General features: G+C 30.3%; 1 protein-coding gene across 2 annotated transcripts; it reads right to left on the bottom strand.

The window, feature by feature from the left end:
- Window positions 1-898: 898 nt before the first annotated feature.
- On the bottom strand, window positions 899-24,158 carry LOC134724838 (dnaJ homolog subfamily B member 14-like). Of its 2 annotated transcripts, XM_063588125.1 has the most exons (10): window positions 23,948-24,158; window positions 14,179-14,359; window positions 11,796-11,941; window positions 10,945-11,055; window positions 10,360-10,416; window positions 8,466-8,489; window positions 7,198-7,277; window positions 6,210-6,319; window positions 5,420-5,583; window positions 899-4,529 (listed from the first exon to the last, which is right to left on the bottom strand). In XM_063588125.1, the coding sequence occupies exons 1-10, from the start codon at window positions 24,117-24,119 to the stop codon at window positions 4,420-4,422; spliced, it is 1,155 nt and encodes a 384-aa protein (XP_063444195.1). In that variant the 5' UTR covers window positions 24,120-24,158; the 3' UTR covers window positions 899-4,419. The 2 variants fall into 2 exon arrangements, with proteins under 2 accessions (XP_063444195.1, XP_063444196.1); XM_063588126.1 differs by lacking the exon at window positions 8,466-8,489.
- Window positions 24,159-24,890: the final 732 nt, after the last annotated feature.

Below are 24,890 nucleotides of genomic sequence, written 5' to 3' on the forward strand. Positions count from 1 at the left end.
AGAGATAAACTGTAAACAGCAATAATGTTCAGCAAAGTAAGATCTTCAAAAAGGTCAATTTGAACAAAATTGTCAGTTGACCCCTTAAGGAGTTATTGCCCTTTAAAGACATTTTTCACAATTTGTTCATCATGTTGACTTACTTTAAAAAATCTTCTCCTTTGAAACTGCTGTATCAATTTCAGCCAAACTTAGGCTAAATGAGTTTCAGAGTATCTAGTATAAATTTTATATTTTATTTCCTTGTATGTAAAGAAACATAGCTTCTATGGCTAAAATAGAACATAGGAGAAAATGATTATTTTTTTTGGCTTTTGAAGAAAATAGGACGATCCAAAGAACATTTAAATAAATTGAAAAGCCAAAATAATCATTGATGAGAGATTTAACCAAAAGAATTAAGGTAAGTGATTCAGGCTCTTGAGAGCCTCTTGTTTATGTATGCCAAGTGATTTTGTATCATGATTTGATGTCCTATAACCATATTTCCCCCTATTATATTCATCTAGAGTGTGTGCTCTATAGGAAAAAAAACTTCAATCCAGACACTTTTGCAGACCTTGAGTTTTAAAGTCCATAGAGTTTTGTTTTATTTCAAAAATGTAATAAGGTAAATTTGGATCACAGGTCCTAGAGCTCCTACTTAAGCTTAATATTTGTCAGGGTTCCTGAGAAACCAGTGTCTTGCTTTCTCTTGCTGTTAGTCGCAGGCTCAACAAAAAAGGTAGAAATCCAGGATAATTTAAGAAAGTTATTAAAATTTCAAAAACTTTAACCACAGGGCAAATATTTGTGGATGCCGACTATGGAATGTAGGATCCCTATGTCTCGCTTTTGTGACAAAAGTAGCAGGCTCGTCACAAATTATGTTTATGCTGTAATAAGTAAGAATAAGACAACATGGTGAGATTGTTTATTTACAGTTGCTATCAAAGGAATAAAAACTTTCCAAAATCTGCTGAACACATTACAACTTCAATACAGAAGAATTTGGAGAATAAATTGTTTTTGTTTAAATATATTTAAAATTGTTAAGTTTCCGTATTCAGAAGTATACACAAAAATCTGTTTATAAATATGCAACAAGAAAATTTATACATTTGAATCTTCCTCGAAAAAAAAAATTGAAGATTTTTTCATCACATATATTTCATCACCATGAAAATCTAAGACAAAGTAATGATATTTTTTTTCTGGACACACACGACTCCCAGAGCCAACATTATATGTCTCCTCATTTTAAGAAGTTATTGTACATATATCATAAATACAACAAAACAATGTAACATTCATATGATGTGTTTATTTGTTTATCATAAAAGGTGAGGTAATAATATTACACATCATATGATACATATTATAGCAAAGGTCACTCAAGCATGACAAAGAGGTTTGCAATCAATATTCTCATGTACTGTAAATTCAGAAATTATTGCAAGGTTTTTATTATTGCGAAAAAATGTGACAGAGTTGTAAACGCAATAATTTAAACTCGCATTTTGAAACATTTTATATGAATGAACAGGATTTGTCTCAAAATCGTAAAAAAAATAAAATTCCATTTAAGTCTAAACTGACAAAATTGCAATAATAAATGCACGAAATAATTTCTGAATTTACAGTAAAACAATTTATTCAAGTAAATTGATCTTAAATAGGTTTGACTTGGCACTACAGCAATCAATTAAGTCTTGTTTTCTTGAAAAGTCAATAATAAAATAAGTAAATTTCATGTGTATTGCCAATGAATGATTTAGCATCTGCCACACGGATGATATTGATAACGGTCATGGTTGTCAACTTTATTAAAGACCTATTTTTTATTACTGTTTATATTCATTATTATTTTTGGATACCAATTTTTGTGGATTTCGTTGGTTCAGAAACTTAATGTTCCTCAAATGAATTTTTTAACTTGGCTTGTATGCAGACATTTCGACAAAACCATAAAATTTAAATAACCACGTATCTGTAAGCTTTCCTCAATCATCGAAAATTGATATCCACGAAAATGAATAAATCCACAGTATTTTACATCTCCTTCAATTTATCAAAAGAAGGTGTATAGTAAAGTGTATAATATATAGATTATTTTCAGTATTTAACAATGCATCAACCCTCAATATAATTCCTCAGGTTGATACAGGTGCCATATTGAAAAGCCAAAAATATTCCCTATATAATATTTTTTGAAACAGGTGAAAAACAAGTGACAACTTGCAAGACAATTGGTAAATAAAATGGTGAGTGACCCATGCTATAAACTTCTATAAATTGCTGAATGCATACATATATAAATATACAATTTAACAATATGTCACACACTATTTCATCCATCTTATGCTTTAAAACATTTATATCTACACACGTCATATAAAAACACACTCTTCACAACATACATACAATTACAAAATACACAACAATCCTTGGAATCAGAAATCAAGGAATAATTTATCATATTTATCCTCCTGTTTTATAAATAAGACCTGTTTATTTGTAAATGAAGAAATTTATAATGATTTAGTTAAGCACAATAGCCACACAACATTTTCCTTGAAAGTAATTCATACAAAATGTTGGTTTTTTTATTTTCAACATTATACTATTTTACATTCTCATAAATAATAAATTAATTCTCTAACATTTATTTGTGATTTTATAAAACTGTTTTGAAACGTTAACTTTTTCTTATGTATAAGAATTTCTAATTCAGAAAAATGCTTTCATTTGCAGACCATCTGCAGTTATGCAAGTTAAAAGTCTAATATTTCTCAAAGTCTGCTACAACATTAAATACTTTATAAGTTAGTGTGAGGTCTACTCAAGGTTTATATTTACATTCTTGTATAATGACAAGATGTCTGTAGGTTTTTTGTTAGGTTGCTGTCTCATTGATATACACACATTTCCTTCTGTTTAAATACAATATTACAATTAAGATATCAAAATTTCAACTTCCAATTCAAGTCTTTGAAGTTGATTAGGATATTTTACAATGTTACATATATATACATAATTCTTTCCTGAAACTCAAACATACCATTTGAGGAAAAAGAACACTGTGTCTGGTGTTAAAACTTTTCTCATGAATATCATGAAATTTCTGAAGCAGATTAAGTTTCCTGAAGTGTCTTCTTAACGATCGCGTTGGTAACTTTACCAGAAAATCTCCCTAGTAACAGTTTTAATCTCTAACTACACCAAATAGGACAAATGCTTTGAAATTGTTTTCTGATCATGAAATTTTTGCAAAATTGAAATTCATCTTAATCAAAACTTAGTATTATCTATATAGTTGCATCTTTCAAAACAGACTATAACTTGAAAGTCAAAATCCTACTTTTTTGTTCATATGAACAGTTGTTTGTTTTTGCTATAAATCATAAGCTCAATATTTTTCACAACATGAAAACAAGATAAGGAACTAATCCCAATGTATTTTCTACACAATTCAGTTATAAATCAAACAGCTATAAAGTACAGATTACAATCTAACCAAAAGACAATACAAATCACATTAACATTTATAATATTAATGCATTCTTTTAAGTTCATTTCAAAAAATCATATGCAATATATAAACATGATTGATGTCTTTATGAAAATGGATATACAGATAGAAATGAAGAAAACAAAATAATGACTTCTCAATATCATACATCATCACATTTGTTCAACAAAAACAGCACTACATTTACGTTAAATATCTGAGAATTAACAAATTATATTAAAAACAAAACTGTCAAATTACATCGCAAAAATTACTAAGCTACAGAAAAAAAATCTTGTTTCTGAAGTAACTTTTCTAACAAAAGACCATATAAATAAGTTGCAACTTAAAGATCATTCATTTTGTAATACCTTTGAGCATAGAAATATCAAGGAATGAACAATTTGAAAAACTTGAAAGAATGTTCAAACATATTCAAATTTACTGCCCGTTGGAAAATGTTTTATTTAAGTGAGGATACACAAATTTCAAAAGGGATTTCCATAATTAAAAAAACTTGGAACAAGTGCACGATTATAATATTTCTGTGTTAATTATGACATACAATTTACTTTGACTGCTTATTATTATAACAATAGACTTATATACTCTTTTGGGTATTTGGCTTAACTTGCTTTTAATAACTCAAAATCTAGCATGTCTAGCTTCAAATAACCTGATGCAATGAAAAAAATCACTTTTTAATTATGATGCAAAAATTTTCAGAAATGTTTTTATAAATGGCAGACGAAATTGCATGTGTTAGTACCTTTAAAATATGAAAGCAGAAGCTTCTTAAATATAACTTTTATTTATGTTTGAATGAATCTAAATCAGCTACAGAAGCTTTGACAAACAATTAGAAAAAAAAATTATAAATAAAAGATTGATATCACATAATAATTAAACAACTATTAATCCAATTATAATCATGCATATATCTCTTGTAGTCTGTCACATGAAGGTGTCTCCATTTTTGAAGCTTTATCATATAATCTAGCATCTGCATAATTTCTGGCTTTCCATAACATATTTTCTTCTGCAAATGGAAAGAATATTCAAAGTAAAGTAAAAATCTAAGAAACATTAAATTAACTTGGCAGTAATCACTTGTTAAAGGTTCAATTTAAATTCATATATGTTTCTCTTTAATCATTTTTTTTAATATAGATTAGATTGTTGGTTTTTCTGTTCGAATGGTTTTACACAAGTCATTGTTTGCGCTCTAAATAGCTTGCTGTTCAGTGTGAGAAAAGGAAAGGCTCTGTGTTGAAGACCGTAATTTGAGCTACAACGGTTTTATTTTTTACATATTGCAACTTGGATGGAGAGTTGTTTCATTGGCACTCATACCACATCTTCTTATATCTTTTCAAGTAAAATTTGGTGCAAATATTGAATATCTCATTCAATACTTGAACACAACATAAAGACATAATTTCATGTACCGGGGTATTTTTGGTGGAATAAGCTTATACAACTCCATGAGCATTATATATGGTCAGTAATTTTCAATTTGAGACGAAGAAAATACTGTGAGAACTTAAATGTTATTAAATAAAAACATATTGATAATCTTGTAGCCTGTTTTTATACAGGTTGAACTGATTTATTTATTTCTTCTGTATACAAAAAGCATTCATAAATTCAACAAATATGTACATGTTTCCCTGTTTGAATGGTTTTACACTAGTAATGTTTTGGTGCCCTTTACAGCTTGCTGTTCGGTGTGAGCCAAGCGTCCAGGTTGAAGACAGCACCTTGACCTATAATGGTTTACTTTTATAACTTGTGACTTAGATGGAAAGTTGTCTCATTGGCACTCATACCACATATTCCTATGTACATGTAACAATTCATGTCACTTCACAGATGTTCTGATACTTCTGTTGTCAGACACCAAGTTAGATAGACCCCAAATTAACTTACTATAACTCCTTTCTCTCCAACAACTGTTACGTAAATTTGAAATATATTCTTCCTCTACTTGTCGTTCTATCCTCCGTAACTCTGCTCGACTTTCCATTTGATAGTCTTTTTTAAGGAAATATGGAACATTTAAATTACTTGTTTTTCTACTGATTGGATGTTTACTGAAATATAAGAAATACAACTTGTTATTTATATTGATTTTTAAGGTTAAACAGTCAAAGATTTTTATTTCTAGTGATTAATCTGATTCAAAATTCTATAACAAATGATATTAGTTACATTATGAAGTGTCCTTCCTATAACTATTATGGCTAATTTTTTTAATCACCACCTATTAATTTTCTTATAGGAGTTACATCCAAACAATTATTCTATAACAGTCCTTTTTTAATACATTTCTTCTAACCTTTCTCATACTATTTGGTAGTTTTTCTATGAAAATATGTAACAATCTTGGAAGTAATTGTGGAAGGGAAATAAAACTAGTTAAACATCACTGAATTAAATGAAGCAAGATATTTTTCTAAAAAAAAATTGTCTTCATAAAATTACAACCACAACCACAACATCACATTTCTTAACTAATATTCTTGTAAAAGTAGTTTGTTATAAATTTTACCAAGAAGTATATTAATTTCAACTCTTGATATGTTTCAGGCATGACATAATTAAAACAAAACTGAAAAAAAAACGCAAAGAAAAACGCAAACACCTGAATGGTTTTTGTCTAAAGTTCTTATGTTTTAATATTCACTTTAAAAAATTACTATCTATAATTGAGACTTACTCTGACTGTTGTAAACTATACAAAGGTTCACCGACCAGGAAACTACTCAGTACTGAGAGAAAGACTAATAGTAATATAGGTGCAAGCTGTAGTAACAATGTATAACTGGCCTGAAATATAATCAAAATCAATGCATGTTATGAAGTATTAAACATCAACTTCTTTTCACAGAATTAAAAAACTTTTGAACAATTTGAGTTATTTTTTTTACTAAGAGAATAAGCAGCACTTGGCATTCTGGACATATATGTGTGATCTGTTTTTGTATCTAATATGTTTTTTTTAAGATGTGATTTTAAAGACTATTTCATTAGTTTTACCCTGACTCATATGTCTCAAACCAAAGAAGTCAATTTATTGAATGAATAAGAAAATTTGAAAATATATATAACCTGAGGATCACCTATGTGCACTCATTTTGTGCAGTTATATCGAAATGTGTACAGTGGTTTTGGAGAAGATCTCTTTAGAAAATTGCAGAAGCCTGAAAAAAGTTCATACTGTACCAGATGAGCTCCAAACACTTAAATGACTTTCTTTTTTCTGTTGTAAAAGAATTTTGGAAGTGTTCTTTTTATCATGTTTCTACACTGCTCATGCAACTCTGTAGAAAACCCTACTGTGAAAACTATTTCATTCAAATTTATATGTGCATATCATCTAATTACACATCTAGCATGTGAAATAAATGTATTAAATTTCGATATGAATCAAACATATTGAGAAACGGTAACAAATAAATGGACAGGAAGAGAAAATCCAATATACACATCTACCCTTTTACAGTGCATACACCTTATCCCTATCTGTCCGCCATTACTGGACATTTCATAAGTTCCTGTAAAAGTTTGACATCATAATAGAAAGTATCTAACACCGCAATGGAAAAGTGAGTGTTGTATAACGTCAAGAGTTCAAGTGAAACAGATTCTCAGGTCAAGCGGAACAGATTTCCAATAGTGATAAGTAAGGTGCATTGTGTACTTACATCATTACTGACATTTTCCTGTCTCTGGAAATGATAGGCATTTCTGTTGTGGTGATGGTTGTGATGTCTGTATACATTATCTATGGAAAAAGAAAAAGATATCTATTTAGAGAATTGTTTTGCCTTGGTTTGTGTGATATACCATAAATCAGAATACTTGCATGTGTGACTAAATTTCCTTTTGTTCCAATTTATAAGAAACAAATTTGTAATTGTTTTTTTAAATGAGTTATACAGTTTCATTAACTAAGGCTCTTTCAAAACATCATTAACTTAATCAAAACTTTTATGAAGATCTTTGAACATGTCAGAAACAAAAACACCTTCTGGGAAGTTTAAAAATGTTCACTTTCATAGTACATGTACTTCCCCAATTACGGAATCACCAAATCTGAAAAATCTACTTAACAAATATGTAGCTTCATATACACTCAAATTTTTCAAAAATTTGTAAAAGCAAACAAGTAAAAATACAGACAAAGAAAGAGCTGATAATATAAGTCATTCTACTGACACTCTTATGTGTTGAGAAGGTATGCACACACAAAAAACAAGTTGGTTTGAAAGAACAAGATGAAAATAATATTCAATACACATATAAAATCTGTAATTAGTTCTAAAATGTTCTGAAACTGCTTAATGTCATAGTTTAAAGTGAACAGTACAGATAGTTTTTATCAGTAATGAATTAAGAGAAGAATGTGTCTGAGGTCACAAATGTCCCAGCTCAAGCTGTACAATTAAAATAAAATTAAATGGGACATAAAACTAGAATGCTTAGTGACCCACTCATCCCCTGCCTATGGTGTGGGTATAAAAATTTAGCACATCATGGGTTGCTTTCCATAAATTTTTCTAGCACTTATCTACTAGCAGGAATCCTTCTTCTTAATTAATCCTATTTGTCAACAGAAAAAAAAGGAAGATATATACTGGTAACTAACTTCTGAATCATATGAAGTAGTTCCCTATAGATACTTATCTTTTTAACATATTTAATGTTTTCTTTTAATCTATTAGATAAGGTGGCAAAATTAAGCTTTATAAAAACCTTAGACCATGGATTAAAGATGGTAACACTGTGTATATATGAAAACTGATGGCAACCTTGTTCCAGAGAAAACTTTACTTTCAGAAAATGTTTAACTTAACATATTTTTTTTTTACTTATAGCAATTCTTAGTTGTTGTGTAGGAGGTTAATCATTCCAACTAACTAATGTTAAAAAATGTTATTTGGGTAGCTATAGTTTCTATATAAATGCTAACCTCGATGAGTTCTGTATACATTATCTGAAAAACAGAGAAAGAAAGGTGTATACTTCAACAATATTTCCCAGATAAGAATTCAAACTTTTAGAGAAAACTAGATAACTGATGACATGCCAGAAAGGGCCCCCCTTCATGCATTATGGAATTTTAGGCCTAGATATAACAAGCATTCTGAGAGTATTCCTTGCATGGCAATACCTAGTTCCTAACAGGTAACAATTTGTACTGGAAAGAAATGCTAACTTGCTCTATCACTTGTCATGTCATGAACTTTATACCAAATTTAGAATTTAATATCTTCATGCATGACGAAAAAATTGTGAACTTTTGAAGTCCAAGAACAAAAACTCAGCACAAAATTATCAGACCAGAACAAAATTTAAATTTGATCTGTAACTTGTCATGATAAAACAATTTACCAATTATCAAATCAGTATCTTCAAGCATGAAGGAAAAAGTGTGGAAAATTTATTGACAGACTGACCGTTTACCAGAGTGTAAAACTAAAGTCAGTTGGAGACTATAACTCAAAACTGATGCAAACATCAAAATTTGTTTAATTGAGGTAATATTTTTCATGGATTTCATGCTGTAAGAAAAACATGCAATTAAATGTAAGTGTCTAGTGAAATAATATGTTTTATTTAGTTCAAGCATGTCTGTCTTTTGATGGCCATTTTGACAACTGACAGATACTTTTAGACACCAGAAATCAATGTGGGATCATGGTGATAGCATGTTATGTCTATACATCAAGTTTCTTTTATGTCTTTGCACAAAAAGATGTATCTCCAAATTGCAAGATTTTTTCAAAAAGAACACTTTCTGTATAAAAAGCACAACAAAATTAAGATCAACACCCTATCATACTTTTGGAGATAACTAAAAATTTTGTATTTTACAAAAACATTTTTTTGGGTGTAAAAATACACTCATAATTTTTGACACTGTGAGTTAATTTGAAAAATGTATTTAATATACTGACATATCAACTTCTCTAAAAAAAAGGGATTTTTTTGTTTTTAACAAATAGTTTATAAGCAAAATCCCCCCTATCTCTGCAAATTACTAATAATCACACCTATGTATGATGGATTACAACTGCACAAATTTTCAACTGTTCCTATCTATAGTTTTGTTTTAAACAAAAACTTAGGGTTTCCCAAGATTTATTAGCCAATTTCTAACATATTTTGCTGACAACTGTGCAAAAATTTCTTCGCAACCTACTCAGACTATAATATTTAAAGATTTTGCAATTACAAATTGTTTTTAATGGTCAGCTGTAATTACTATGGACACACGTTTTAATGTTTGTCTTTTTCCCTGAACAATGATTTTATGAAAAGTATTTGGTTTGAAATTGTGTCATAAATGATTGTTAACTTTTTATCTATTGTCATATCTGTTGGATGAAAACAAGTTGTATATGACACAAAAAAAATATCCATTCCTATGCATTAGATTTTTCAGAACTTTAAATTTGGTATACTCATGCAATGAATAGTGCTAGATCAACTGTCTGTGTATGGACAGATAACACACTAATAACTACTGGAAATTATTGTACAATGTTTGAAAGTACTTTAAACAAAGTCATCAATTTTTCATCAACAATAATCTGATCAAATAACAAAAGATAATTATCCGTATATAAGATTTTTTACAAATACCATATTTAAGGTGCTATTTGTTGCTTTTTCAGACTATTTCTTTTCCTTTCTGTGGATTACTCTTTTCTATTGATTTCTGTAGATGTGTCTCCATTATTTCTTGTCTGAATTCATCTTTTTTTCATTTCACAGGTGCATGAACAAATGTTCAAATACACTCATTAAAACTTTTGCATTTTGCTTCTTTTAAACACCCAAATATCTATAATTATACTTACTCGTAGGAAAACCACCACCAAAGAACATGTTAAATAATTCTTCTGGTGATACTTCAGCTGAAATGTTAAATATGAATTGTTATCACCTTGAAAAAAAAAGGGTGGATCAATTACACTTTTGCTACTAAAACAATGACAGAAAAGCAAAATTGTTAAATTTATTCTGAGCCATAAACAAGAGGCTCCCAGATGTATGAATTGATCTCTTTATCAAAACTATAAAAAGTATAATGTATCTAAACTTGACAACAAGTGTGTAAAAGATGTCTACACTGTTTCTTAATTTCTAAAAAAAATCAATATACTTTTTAACAGCTTTCGGATGTTACTCCTAAAAAAACAGGATTTTTTTTTAGAAATTCAAATAAAGAAATTCCTAAATTGTTGTTTTCTTAATTCTTTTTTTTACTTAACATTTTTGATATACAGGAAAACAAATATATATTGAAACATGTTGCATGTCTCCTGTCTGATCTTTAATCACTAGATTTTATTCATTTTACTAGAAGACAGAAAACAAACACAGTTTTTAGCCTCATTTTGAAATAGAATGGATGTTAAATCATATGTATCAATGGTACTTACTTTCGTAATATTGTTGATGATTATGTTGACTAGATTCTTCCTCTGGTCCATGTACATCATATTTCCTTCTTTTATCTGCATCACTCAGGACAGCAAAGGCTTTACCAATAGCTGAAAATTATAACATACAGCTGTCTTATTCTTTTAAATGAATACTGTAAATTCAGAAATTAATGCATGCATGTATCATTGGATTTTATGGAGAATGGACAAAAATGCAAATTCATTTTTTTTATTTCAGGAAATCCAGCATAAAATATAGAGGTATAGGGGGAGGGTTGAGATCTCACAAACATGTTTAACCCCGCCGCATTTTTGCGCCTGTTCAAAGTCAGGAGCCTCTGGCCTTTGTTAGTCTTGTATTATTTTTATTTTAGTTTCTTGTGTACAATTTGGAAATAAGTATGGCGTTCATTATCACTGAACTAGTATATATTTGTTTAGGGGCCAGCTGAAGGACGCCTCCGGGTGCGGGAATTTCTCGCTACATTGAAGACCTGTTGGTGACCTTCTGCTGTTGTTTTTTTCATTTGGTCGGGTTGTTGTCTCTTTGACACAATCCCCATTTCCATTCTCAATTTTATTTTTATAAGACAATATAATTCTGAACCAGTTGCATTTCTCGCATTAACAAAAACTTCGCAATAATTTCTGGATTTACAGAATAATAAAATCTTTAGATGTTAGTATCTAAGGAATAAATTTGCTTGGTTTTTTTTAAAAGAATCTTTTTATAAATGAGTGAAACTCTTACATGTCTAATTTCCATTGTAAAACAACAACATAACATCATATTATATGTTTTGATGAATCATCGTCATGCAGGCTCCTGAAATGTTCCCTTTTCTTACCTTTAAAAGCTTCTGTGGCTCCTGGAGCCTTGTTTTTGTCAGGATGCATCTGTAAAGCCAACCTTCTGTAGGCTTTCTTCAGATCATTCTCTGTTGCATCTTTTTCAACATTGAGGATCTCGTAGTAACATTTTACTTTTTTTATTCTGAAAATACAACTTGGTATTAATTTTATTCACATTTCGTAGGATTTTGTCGAAATCAGTCACTACAAGTACAACAATGTGCATTGAGTACAAACTAAATCATCACATACAAATTACATCATGTGTAAATGTGAAATCTGGAAAGTGGTACATAGTCTACATATTAAATGAAGAATATATTTACAAACAAGTGTCTGTATTATCACTGAATTATAAGGGAATCAGTATTTATAAAAAGAAGGTACATTTTTTTATTTTTTTTTAGGCAAATAAAATGGTTAAGAACGTTTCTGATATCATTTTGTCTGGGACAATTGTCTCATTGTTACTCAAACTGACACATCTCCTTGTTTTCATATTAGGTTAAAGGATGATGCAAATTAATGGTTATGTCATATTGCTGATTTATCTTATTTAAGAAAATAATGCAATATTATGTTAGTTTAAACATATTTATTTAAAGTGGATTAGGAAACAAGTTTTGCAACTTAATCCCTTTCCACTTTGCGGGTGCAAGTGCTGCCTTGTAGCGGCATTAGCCTATACTTTTTCAAAATCTACAAGGGTGTCTTTATGTTTAATATTATGTTGTAGCCAACAGATTCAAGATAATACATGTACATGATGTAATCTTTCAAATATAAGAAAACTAGTAAAACAGTTACTGTGCTTATCCAGTGACCTTTGGGGTATCACATTAGCAAAGACCAAAACAGTTTACCAAATTGCAGTCAGATTTCTACTCCAACTAACTGATCAACTGGTAAAATATTTTAGCAGATTGCTCAAGTGAAATGTTGTTAGTATGAAGTGAGTGCTGTAAAATAAAAAGTTATACTTACCATCCAGATTTAGTCAGTTGATACCTTTGTCAATCATTTCTAACACAAATAATATCTTACTATAGTATGAGTCACTGAATAATATAATAATATATGGTATAATTTTAACATGGAAACTTCTATCATAAATAAATATTATAAATGAATAGTTCAAAACATTGTTTTGTAGGTTTATATTCTATAGCTTTGTCTTCTAAGATGAAGTTATTGTGCAATTGTGATTCGAATAACATTTTGTATACAAATTCCTGATCTGCTGGCAATAAAGGGAAATAATTTACATTACAAATAATCAGCAAAATTTTGTTCTGTCTGACAAATATCAAATTTCCCCATTTAATTTGTTGTAACATTATTTCTGTTATTATTTAACTTTTATCCTCTGTTCTAAAACGAACAATGAAACTTATTTAATGATGAAAGACGATTAACAGCTGTTTTGCAAAATGTTGAATTGTTCAAAGTATAAAGGATTGTCTACCAAGGAGTACAAGATATCTTATAAGCAGTATTTTGCAAAACCTTTCTAATTTGTGTTTTACATGCCCTTCAATTTCATACTAATTTTGCATTTCATTTTTTTTTTTATGAATCTTTTGTAGGCAAAATCATAAGCCTCGTATCATTGATTAAATTTTATGTGTACAGTTGTACATTTGAACTCAATATAAATTATTTCCCTTTAATGACAGCAGATCAGTAATTTGCATAGAAAATATTATTCGAATCACAATTGCACAATAACTTCATCTTAGAAGACAAAGCTATAAAATATACACCTACAAAACAATGTTTTGAACTATTCATTTATAATATTTATTTATGATAGAAGTTTCCATGTTAAAATTATACCACTTTATTCAGTGACTTATACTATAGTAAGATATTATTTGTGTTAGAAATGATTGACAAAGGTATCAACTGACTGCATCTGGATGGTAAGTATAACTTTTTTATTTTACAGCACTCACTTCAAACTAACAACATTTCACTTGAGCAATCTGCTAAAATATTTTACCAGTTGATCAGTTAGTTGGAGTAGAAATCTGACTGCAATTTGGTAAACTGTTTTGGTCTTTGCTAATGTGATACCCCAAAGGTCACTGGATAAGCACTGTAATATACGATCCAATTTGGCCAAAAATGGCATCTTCCCCTTTAAAGGAAGTAAGAATCCCCTTTATTTTATTTCTATCTGTTTATCATTGTTTAAATATGTTAAAAATGTGAATGTTTGTGTCATTTTGGTCTTTTGTGGATAGTTGTCTCATTGGCAATCATACCACATCTTCTTTTTTTATACATTTCTTTTTTAAATATAAATTGTCAGAATTAATTCAAGTTATGAAGCATCACATCTAAAAAGAAATACAAATCACACAATATGCCACACACCTTTTGACTGCTTCTAGATTTTCTTTTGTGTATTCTATTTCTTTCTTTTCTGGTTCATTTTTTTCCTCTTTCACCCTGCTTTGGCTGCCTTTTCTTTGACGGACACCTTCAGGGTTATTTGGTTCACTTTGATTTTCTTTTTCAGCTGTATCATTTATTTCAGTTAAACTTTCAATTAAATCTGTGAATTATAAATTTGTATATTTTCATTACTTCTATAAATAATAAAAAAATAAAATTAAAAATGGAAACAGGAAATTTACTTTTAAATAACAATACATACATCATGCACATGTATCTATTTATTTATTTTTTCTCCTATTGACCTTCATACATGTCATTACAAATTTAAGTAAACAATGTACCATATTTATTTATTTCCTATTAATTGTTACCATTTGAATCACTGATAGTATGTTCTACAGTGTAGCTTACATATATAATATGAACAAACAAGAATGTGTCCCCAGTACACGAATGCCCCACTCGCACTTTCATTTTCCATGTTCAGTGGACCGTGACATTGGGGTAAAAACTCTAATTTGGCATTAAAATTAGAAAGATCATATCATAGGGAACATGTGTACCAAGTTTGAAGTTGAGTGGACTTCAACTTCATCAAAAACTACCTTGACCAAAATCTTTAACCTGAAGCGAGACAGACGGACAAACAGACGAACAGTTGCACAGACAAGAAAACATAATGCCCCCCTACTATAGTAGGTGGGGCATAAAAAGAAATATTTTGCTTTAGTTAACCACAATTCTAAATTGGCAAAGGAGCAATTGCACTTTGTTAAGTGCACATGTAACGGTTTATTTCTTCCTCTGTGATATTTTATCCTGCGAATAATTTGTCCCGGTAATATTTTTCCAGGCATGGTATTTCACAAGTAGAGTGAAAATCTATCTGTGTTATGCGGATAGTATGTACCGGTATATATTTGCCGTACAATATTTCACAGAACCTTGTGAAATATAGTCCCACTAACTAGTAAGTAAGTTACTCACAATCAATATATACCTGACTATAATTATAAAATGTTTCACAAAGGTAGAACAAATTTGCATAATTTATCAAAGGGAGGAAATTATGAGCAATTTATATTTTAAAGACATTAATATAATAATATTCCTGAATCTATTTTATAGTGAAATTTTGTCCTTGAATCTCATTTTTTGTATATTCATTTATATAAAAAGATGACTTACAACATAATTTTTTAATAAGACAGATAAAATTTAACAGGTAAATACTATCCAGCTGTTTAAATTGCTTTTGTTCCAATTTATTGTATAAATGCTATTTATAATTTATCTGATTTCCATATGCAACTACATCTTTTTCACCAGACAAAACTATTTATATAGTTAAAAATTTTATCATAATCAACTTCTTCAATTACTGTTTAACAGTAGTAATGCAACTATATTTCTACCTTTACTTTTTAATTTATAATTGTACTGAGATCTGAAAACAACTCACTTTTACATGTATTTTGCTTACCTTATTTAATCATGATATTATTTCACAATTACGATCTTTGAAATTATTTCTGGTTTTCTTTCTTATGTTTAATCATAGATGTAATACCCATCTATGGTTTAATGATAATTTTCTTTTTAAAAGAATGATATTTACTTGAATATTTCAGGATTTTTTTTCAATGATAATTTGTGAAATGAATCCCATTATAATACATTTTAGTTTACAATAGAGGTTTAATTCAAATACACTTTTATTATTTCATAGTGTTTGTAAAGGATAAGTTTTTGCTAAGGACTATTCAATAAGTTAACTACCCAGATAGAATTTCACGGCAAAGGAAAAAATATCCCAGGAAAATATTCTCCTCCGGATAAAAAAATAACAACAACTACTGTGACATTTTTTCCTCCGGATCAAATTTCACCCAGATATAATTTTGCTTTACACACATCTTAAGTAAAATCTATATTTTGCTCCATGGGAATCAGATCCAGATTTACATACCAATAACTTGAAAAATGTATTTTTCATTGTGTGTACTCCTCATTTCTGATCCCTTTGCAAATTTTGAATTACGAGTAGCCAATAAAAGCAAAATATTTCTTGGGTTTGCAGAGCTCCAGATAAGAATTCACAAATTGGGGTTTTTACCCTCCATTTTTTAATGAAATTGGGTGATAAAGTTTTTTAATTGCATTATCAATTCCGGTTCACCCCTCAAGCAAATATCAAATTGGGTTTTTCACCACCAAGCTCCTTAATGTATTGGTTTTTTCATCAACACAATATTGAATATTTAGGCATGTTATAATCGCATTACATGTATGTCAACCCCAGATGTCTTTCCATCTTAAATGTGTTTCTTTCTTTGAATATGTGCTAGCTGTTTAATTTGGTTTATTTACTGACGAGCAATTATACGTTTAATTTTTGTCCCGTTTTTAAACATTCTGCCATTCTTGTATTTTCTAAAAACTTATGGAAAATCCCATATGATCACCCTACAGTTTATGGTTGGGGTAGGCTGAGTGTTAAGATTTTTATGTAATATATATGTGAAATTTAGGTGCTGTAAGAAAGTTTTGCCAGTCCTTTCACCTATTTGCAAGATCTACTTTTTAACAAAAATAAAAAGTAGTTCCCAGATTTAAGATATACCTCCAAACCTTGAGGTTAATAGGGTGGTTTAATGACTGACCATATTCAACTTAAATTTACAAATAATTCTGCAAATAAATGACAATATTATACTGCACTTGGCAATAAACAACTATCTTAAGCATGTAGAACAGTTAGACCAAAAACAAAGAAAGTGTCAAGCTGCATTGATGTACAAAATGGATATGTGTATTCACTCATCAACTTAAATAAAAAAATATATGAACTGTTTTTGTTTAATTTAATTTACTTAAATCTGGGTTAAGTTGTCCCTTATCAGAACTTTTGATTTCCAATGCTTTCCAACTACATTTAATGTCATAATTGATTTGGCCTTTCACTTCTTCTAACTGATTTCGTTTTTGACGAAACCCTGTGTTTATCTTTCTAGCAATGTTCTTGTTAAGGTACGCTAACACGCGGGTGCGTTCAATGGACGCTTCCTAAAATCACTAGCTGAGTCATGTTATCATCATAACTTTCCCTCAGCTATCAAAAAGAAACCGAAAACATGCTTCTATTCAATATTGTTAACGGACATTCACTTTCTTTTTAATTCAGTGTTTGTTATGATAAGTCCCGAGCAATTTCAAAAAAATATGACAGCATGTCACAACATACCTGCAAACTTTCACGATTTAGGCGTGTACTACACGATTTTGACCCTTTGTCACGATTGCACGATTGTGTTTCTGAAAAACCCTCTAAAACATGATAATAATTTTCTCCTATGTTCTAATTTAGCCATAGGAGCTATATTTCTTGACATACAAGGAAATAAAATATAAAATTTATACTAGATACTCAGAAACTCATTTAGCCTAAGTTTGGCTGAAATTAATAAATACTTTAACTTCTTGTCTTATTTGCTCTAAATGCTGGAGTTTTTGAGATATAAGCCAAAAACTGCATTTTATCCTGTGTTCTATTTTTAGCCATGACAGCCATGTTTTTTGACGAAATAGAAAATAAAACACAAACTTTATTTTATACACCCTACTGATCATTCAGTTGAAGTTTGGTTGAATTTCGTTTGAGGAGAAGATTTTGAAAGTCAGCAAATATGATGAACAAATTGTGAAAAATTGTCATTAAAGGACAATTACCCCTTTAGGGGTCAATTGACAATTTTGGTCATATTAACTTATTTGTATATCTTACTTTGCTGATCATTTTTGCTGTTTACAGTTTATCTTTATCTATAATAATATTCAAGATAATGTCTTAATGACCAAAAACTGCAAAATTTCCTAAAAATTACCAATTAAGTGGCAGCAACCCAACAATGGGTTGTTTGATTCACCTGAAAATTTCAGGGCTGACCTAATGAACATTTAAACCCCGTCATATTTGCTCTAAATGCTTTTGTTTTTTAGATAAGCCAAAAACTGCATTTGACCCCTATGTTCTATTTTTAGCAATGGTGACCATGTTTGTAGATAGATCAAAACTTCGAATACAATTTATAAACTAGATACCCTAAGGAACATTCAGTTAAAGTTTGGAAGTATTTGGCCTAGTAGTTTCAGAGGAGAAGATTCTTGAAATAGTTTACGACGACAGACGACAGACAATGGACGACGACGGACGCCAAGTGATGGCATAAGCTCACTTGGCCCTTGGGGCCAGGTGAGCTAAAAATGTAGATTTATTAACTTAAAAATGGGACATTCTGACATTATATTTGGAACAGCTTTCTAAATGAAGGGTCCAATTATTTTGAATAATAAAGAAGATATCAGGCCAAGAACATATCAAAATTCTTGGACATGTGTTGACCATATACATGTAATACCAGATAGATCATAAGATGTATAGTTCTTTGGGAAAGTTTCTTCAAATAATATGAATGTGTGCTCTTTTGTACTTAAAAAGTGGTTTTTAATGTCTTAACATTGAGGGGGTATCCTTCTTTGTGTATAATTTTAAATTGGAAGAGTCAACAACTATTTAGTATCCTTACACATGAAAATAATTCCTGGTCTTACAGCTACATTGTACATGTTCATATTTTCTGCTGATATACTAACTAGAATGATGCAAATCAGGGCTTCCAAAACGGTCATATATTCCGGTCATTCATATAATGTCCGGTAAAAGACCGGCTGGGCAAAGCATGAAACGGTCATATACTTTTTACTTTTCAATGCATTTTCGGTCATTTTTACATAATTCACAATCTTTTTGACCGTCACCTTTTGCCTTTAACAGCCATACATTTCTGGTCATAAATGTGACATGATGATTAATTACTATCAAAACAACACCTACTTCAATACTTTCTAATTTTAATCAAGGCTAATTAGTAGTTGGACAGCTGAAATCTACCTGTTCAGGTGACAGGTGAACTATGTTCAGTACCGGACATCGTATAAATTGATGGGTATTATTTTCTTACATTTCAGCTGTTTTTATCTAATTGATTTAGTCCAAAAGATTAAAATTATTAGAAATTAGTTTATCAACATGATTTGATGAAAAATTTAAAAAGGTTTTAAATAAAAAATCGTCAGAACCATGTCGTATGAACTAGAACATGTGTGCGCATGTTCACAGGTGGAAAATTTAATAATGCATCCTACATTTCTTTAAAAATGCTAAAATTATCATTGATACCTGTATCTAATGTTCAATTCAAGTATTAGTCGAAGAAATAACGTGGAAAGAGCTTCTTCTCTCAGTCGTGCTTTGTAAACGTACACGGATTTTACGTATCCGTTTATGGTCCACATTTTACCATTGTCAAGTCAACATCCGGTTGAAAACGAGTAAAGTTTTTGACAATGTCATTTTGCACAAATAAAAAGTCTAAGGCAGATAGGAGCACGCTCATGTGCACACTTTGAATGATGCACTGCCAATTTAACAGTAACATCCGAACATCAAATTCATATCATTTCAAAGTAAAGTTTAAAATCGTTTTTTTTTAATGTAATATCAATCATTGGAATGGCCATTTGATTACCATAATTGCCTTTTGTGACTAAGTCTTAAGGGATTAAAATCGGGATCAAATATGAAATGTCCGGCTGGCTCAAATATTTTTTGGAAGCCCTGATGCAAATAAACTTAAAAAAAGGCATGTAAGCTCATCTTACAAATATGACACTTTTTCTAGACCACAAAACAGCACGCGTAAAATAGTCGTCGCAAAGAATTGTAACCTTTGAAAATGTTGTCGAGCGCTAACACCCCCATGGGCATTTTCAAAAGTTGGCAGGTATGGTCACACGCTTAATGTATATATAACACAGAGGAGATCGAAATGTTTTCAAAAAAACACATGTACCTTTTGAGCAACGGAAAATCCCAACAGGGACCCATTACAGCTACTTGATGCAGGGCTCTATTTTTAGAACGAAAGGACATTTCCAATTATGAATATTATAAAAATAGATTTACGCAACGACTGTTATCAGATATGGACCATAATTTGCTATTGGGCTCTGTTTCCTATAACTATAGAAAAGTGATAAAATGTGAATTACTGTAAGAAAAGTTGCAACTACATCTAAAGATGCCATTATTTTTATCAACATACAAGTGTTTGCTACTCTTCCCTAGAAATTTTTTTAAAATATACGAATTTCAAAGATTCTACAACCGTATTTTTGTGTCGTTTCTCGCGTTACTTTTTGCTTCCGAAGAGCATAACGCTTGACTGATTTATAGATAATCGTCACCGGCAAATTCGTAACTTTTGCTTTCAAATAACAAAGAACATCGACCAATAAGAATAGTGAGAAGAAAATGCTGAGAACTATAAGTATTTATGTAGCAGATGTAAGAACAGTGGCGTGATTTTTGTGTCCGATTTCGTAACGCAATTTTTAGATGATGTAATCTGCTTTGTTGTAATAGAATTCTTAAAAACAATATGCAAATATGAACTCTCGCGAGATGTTCAAACAGGTAAATCCGAGATGATTTACATTCTTGTTTTGATCTTCGTAATAATTAACTAAGAAAATTACGTTATCGTTATGCATTACATTTCACACGAAACAGAAGTCCAGTTATTTATTAAAATTGTTTTTGTCCTTAAGTTCTAATCATTTCCGGTCATACGTGAAACATGTGACTAACATGTGATAACGCCATTACGGCCGGATGTACGAAATACTAGGTCTAAACATTGTTTTTGTTTCCAACGGGATGTTAGCAAACATAATCTGTAGACTTGTTTCGTCTTGTTTAAAAGAGGAAAATACAATTGTCAAAGAGATTGCGCCGGTGGTCTGTTATTTTTCCTATGTGCATAATGTTACATACGATCCTGTGTGAAAATAAATGCCCAATGACTTGACAAAATCGATTTCATATTTGACATACGTTAGAACACACTTCGTTTCCCGATAATGACGTGAAGAGTCCTTGGAAAAATCAATCGAAATTACGTCTCTTATCATTGTACCAATGCTCGTTGGATTGATTTAACTTCAGCAGTAAATATTACTGGATATTTTAGGTGAATAAATATAATTTAATAAAAAATACATGTTAATATACCGTTACACTTGGAATGTACAAAGTTGGAATCTTTGTCACAGTTTTTTTTTAATATTTTTTATTCATGTTCTGCAAACACTTATCAGAAACGCAATAAACTTGTCAAAGGAGAAGTAAACTTTTACCATGCATGACTTGAAAGGAAGTACTTTATTGATTTTAGCCCACTAAAGTAGGTTAAAATGTGGAAACCATGTAGATGGTGTACAGGTCACAAGTATCACATTGTGCCTATTTTAAAGATTTTAATTCCAAGTTAAAAGTTTTTTTCTTTACTGGATTTAAAGAATGTTACATTGCCAATGATTTGGAATAAATTGTATATAACTGGAATATCAAAACCAAATATAAATACATTTTTTTGGCTTAAACATCAAGATACAACGATTATGGTATCCTGTATCAATGAAGAAAATATAGAAATTCTGAATAAATTGTACTAATTGTTTTCAAAACAAGCACATATTTAGGAGTTTTATAATACTGTTACATTTAAGATGGATTTTAAGAAAAAGTATACTGTTCAGATTATTTTAAGCAGATTTTGCAACAAAATAAAACTAAAAAAATGCTTTCGGTTTCTTATGGCTTCCTGTCAGGTTTAAAAAAAACTTTAATATAACATTGAAAATAGATTTTAAATATTAACATGAAGCAAGTAACACTAGTAATGGTGTTTATTTATGCCTTTTGAATTATATTGTGCAAAATAAAGAAAATAAAGATTGGTTTCCTGTTTGGTTTCATGTCACGTAAACGGTGAATCAAAATGTATTATTTTTTTCTCGAAAAACTCAATTGTTCCATTCATACTATTCTAACACCAACACAACCCACAAAATAAAAGTTAAAATTTTAGAACTTATAAAAAAGGATACAAAAAGAAACCAAAGGCCGAATACCAAATTATGGTCCATATAAGGGTAAATAGCGCAAACGATAGCCAATAAAAGCGTTAAGAACTCATGGTTTTGGCATATAATTGGGTTTTCCTTTGAATTAATTGGGTTATCGAACCCTGAAATAGACAATTGCATTGGGTTTTTTTCATTATTTGAATTGCGTGATCATGCAAATACACAGCTTATCTGGAGCTCTGGGTTTGCAATGTTCTTGATGTTTCACTTTGAAATAAAGTTTTTTTTCTATACACATGATACACAAGACTAAAACCTTTTCTCATGTCAAAAAGGTCAATTTGTAAAATTTGGAAAGAGTGCTTTGTTAAATCAGTTCAAACATTGTGTCTCAAAATCATCTGAATATACATGTAAATTCCAAAGAAAAGTTTACTTATGATATCACACAAGACCAATTCAGGAATAACAAATAAGACCCTTTGTAACCTATTCATGCTATTATGACCATTCATATAAAATCATTATATTTTTTTCTGGCAACCTACAAGTAGCTTTAGACATGTTAGATTAGCCATAGCATGCTAAGTGAGAACCCTGTTAAGGACTGGAAATTAAAAGAACAGATTGTTGAATCTAGGCCATTTACATAAGTCATTACTTCTCAGAAACAGTCATATAAAATTAAACTTATTCACCAACAATGACCAACTTAGTTAGTTACACCATTCATGCCATTACTACTCATGGGTTTTTATTCCAATACAGGTTCTGATATTACACAACTTATTCATTCAAGTGAAGCTACATGTATATGGGGTCTTGCTTAAACAATGCATAATGCTTAAAACTTTTCAAAGAGACATGTTTAAAGCATCACAATCACTTCAAACAAAATATTTGTGTGACTTTAATTTGTGTTTTAAAAGTGTAGATCCTACAATCAATCAAAGTTTAAAATGTCTGCTTTCTACAAATTTCCATTCCTAAGCTTGTTATTGATGACCTTTGTTTTTGGAAACAGTTTACCAGAACCTTAGGTTTTCAAGGTGAATAGGTTTTTTTTCAAATTTGGACTAAATAACGCTAAGGAGTATTCGCTCCATGACACATACGTGAATTATCATTCCTGACACAACTTTATTTACACTACATGGTAATCACAATTATGATAGTCTATCTGTTTCCCTCACTCAACCTATATACCTTATAGCTATTAGCCTACTTGGACGGATGATCCGGCCACTTGACCTTTGACACATACAACAATCACTTTTCCATTGTGGCGTCAGATATTTTGTTTTATGACGTCAAAATTTTACTAGAACCTGTGTGATATCCAGTAATGGCGGACAATTAGCGATATGGTGTATATCACAGGTAAACAGTTGGGAACCAAATTTTTACAGTCTTAACCAAAAAAAACCTCTATAGAGTGATCATTTTATCACTCTTAAGAAGGATTATCGCTCTATAAAGGTATAAACACCATTTAGAGGGTTTGGTCCCAACCTGGTAAAACAGAATCTGCAAACCCTTCCAGAGCACTTGACATCATCATGTTATTACCATCCTTAGATGCAGTTACTGTTGATCAGTCTGTTAGTATTCTAAATAATATTTGAGGGGTTTGGTTTTTTTTTAATTTTATTGTGTTTCTACCCGGGTAATGATATATATTTTTTTTGTCAATTTGGATTCATCGCCTTCTCTTTTTATATTTGTAATTCATATACACTTCATTTTATTTCTGTACCTTTCGCTTTTTGGGTAGGAAATAAACGTTCAGCTTTGTTTAAAAATTTCAGGGCCTTTTCTCTGTCTCCTAGCTTGGAATATTTAATTGCAAGCGATATACATCGCTCGCTTTCGTCTTTATTCCCATCCATTTTGTTTTTGTCATTCCGAAGTCGATTTGAGAGAAACATTCCGATTGGACAATAGTGAAAGAGGTCTCAAGTATATTTTATTCCGAAAGTAGTGAATTTTGACTCTATAAAACACACTCAATACCATAAAACTTGTCATAATAATGAAATATTTAATTCAAACATGGGTTAAATGTTTTAAAAAACTGTCACTTTCCCTACACTAAGAAAGGAACGAAATGCAGACGAAATAATAATAACCAATCGAAACATTGTTAACATACCAAACAAGGATGACGTTTACATTTAAAGATTGCAAAGCAATCACTCAATCGTTCCCCCTTTTTAGCTCACCTTGCCCGAAAGGTCAAGTCAGCTTTTCTATTCCTTTGGCGTCCGTCGTCGTCGTCCGTCGTCGTTAACTTTTTTTAAATCTTCTCCTCTGAAAACTACTGAGCCAAATTAAACCAAACTTGACCACACTCATCATTGTGATTATGTAGTTTAAAAAAATGTGACCGGTCACCCGACAAACCAACCAAGATGGCCACCATGGCTAAAATAGAACGTAAGAGTAAAATGTAGATTTTGGCTTATATCTGTGAAACCACAGGATTCAGAGCAAATTTGACCTTGGGTAAAAAAAAATATCCGGACAAGATCTATCTGCCCTGAAATTTTCAGATAGCACGATGATCGGAACCGGTTGTTGGGTTGCTGCCCCTAAATTGATAATTATAAGGAAATTTGGCCGTTTTTGGTTATTATCTTGAATATTATTATAAATAGTGAAAAACTGTAAACAGCAGTAATGTAAGATTCTACAAATAA

This window comes from Mytilus trossulus, chromosome 7, assembly GCF_036588685.1.
Source record: "Mytilus trossulus isolate FHL-02 chromosome 7, PNRI_Mtr1.1.1.hap1, whole genome shotgun sequence".
NCBI classification, from domain to species: domain Eukaryota; kingdom Metazoa; phylum Mollusca; class Bivalvia; order Mytilida; family Mytilidae; genus Mytilus; species Mytilus trossulus.

Bases quoted from the DNA above. Each gene is read 5' to 3' on its own strand.
- LOC134724838 (XM_063588125.1), bottom strand. From the start codon at position 24,119: ATGTTTCTCTCAAATCGACTTCGGAATGACAAAAACAAAATGGATGGG. The intron at 5,584-6,209 runs GTAAGTCTCAAT...CTTATATTTCAG, and splicing joins TATAGTTTACAACAGTCAGA to TAAACATCCAATCAGTAGAA. The intron at 4,530-5,419 runs GTAAGTTAATTT...TTCCATTTGCAG, and splicing joins TTGGAGAGAAAGGAGTTATA to AAGAAAATATGTTATGGAAA.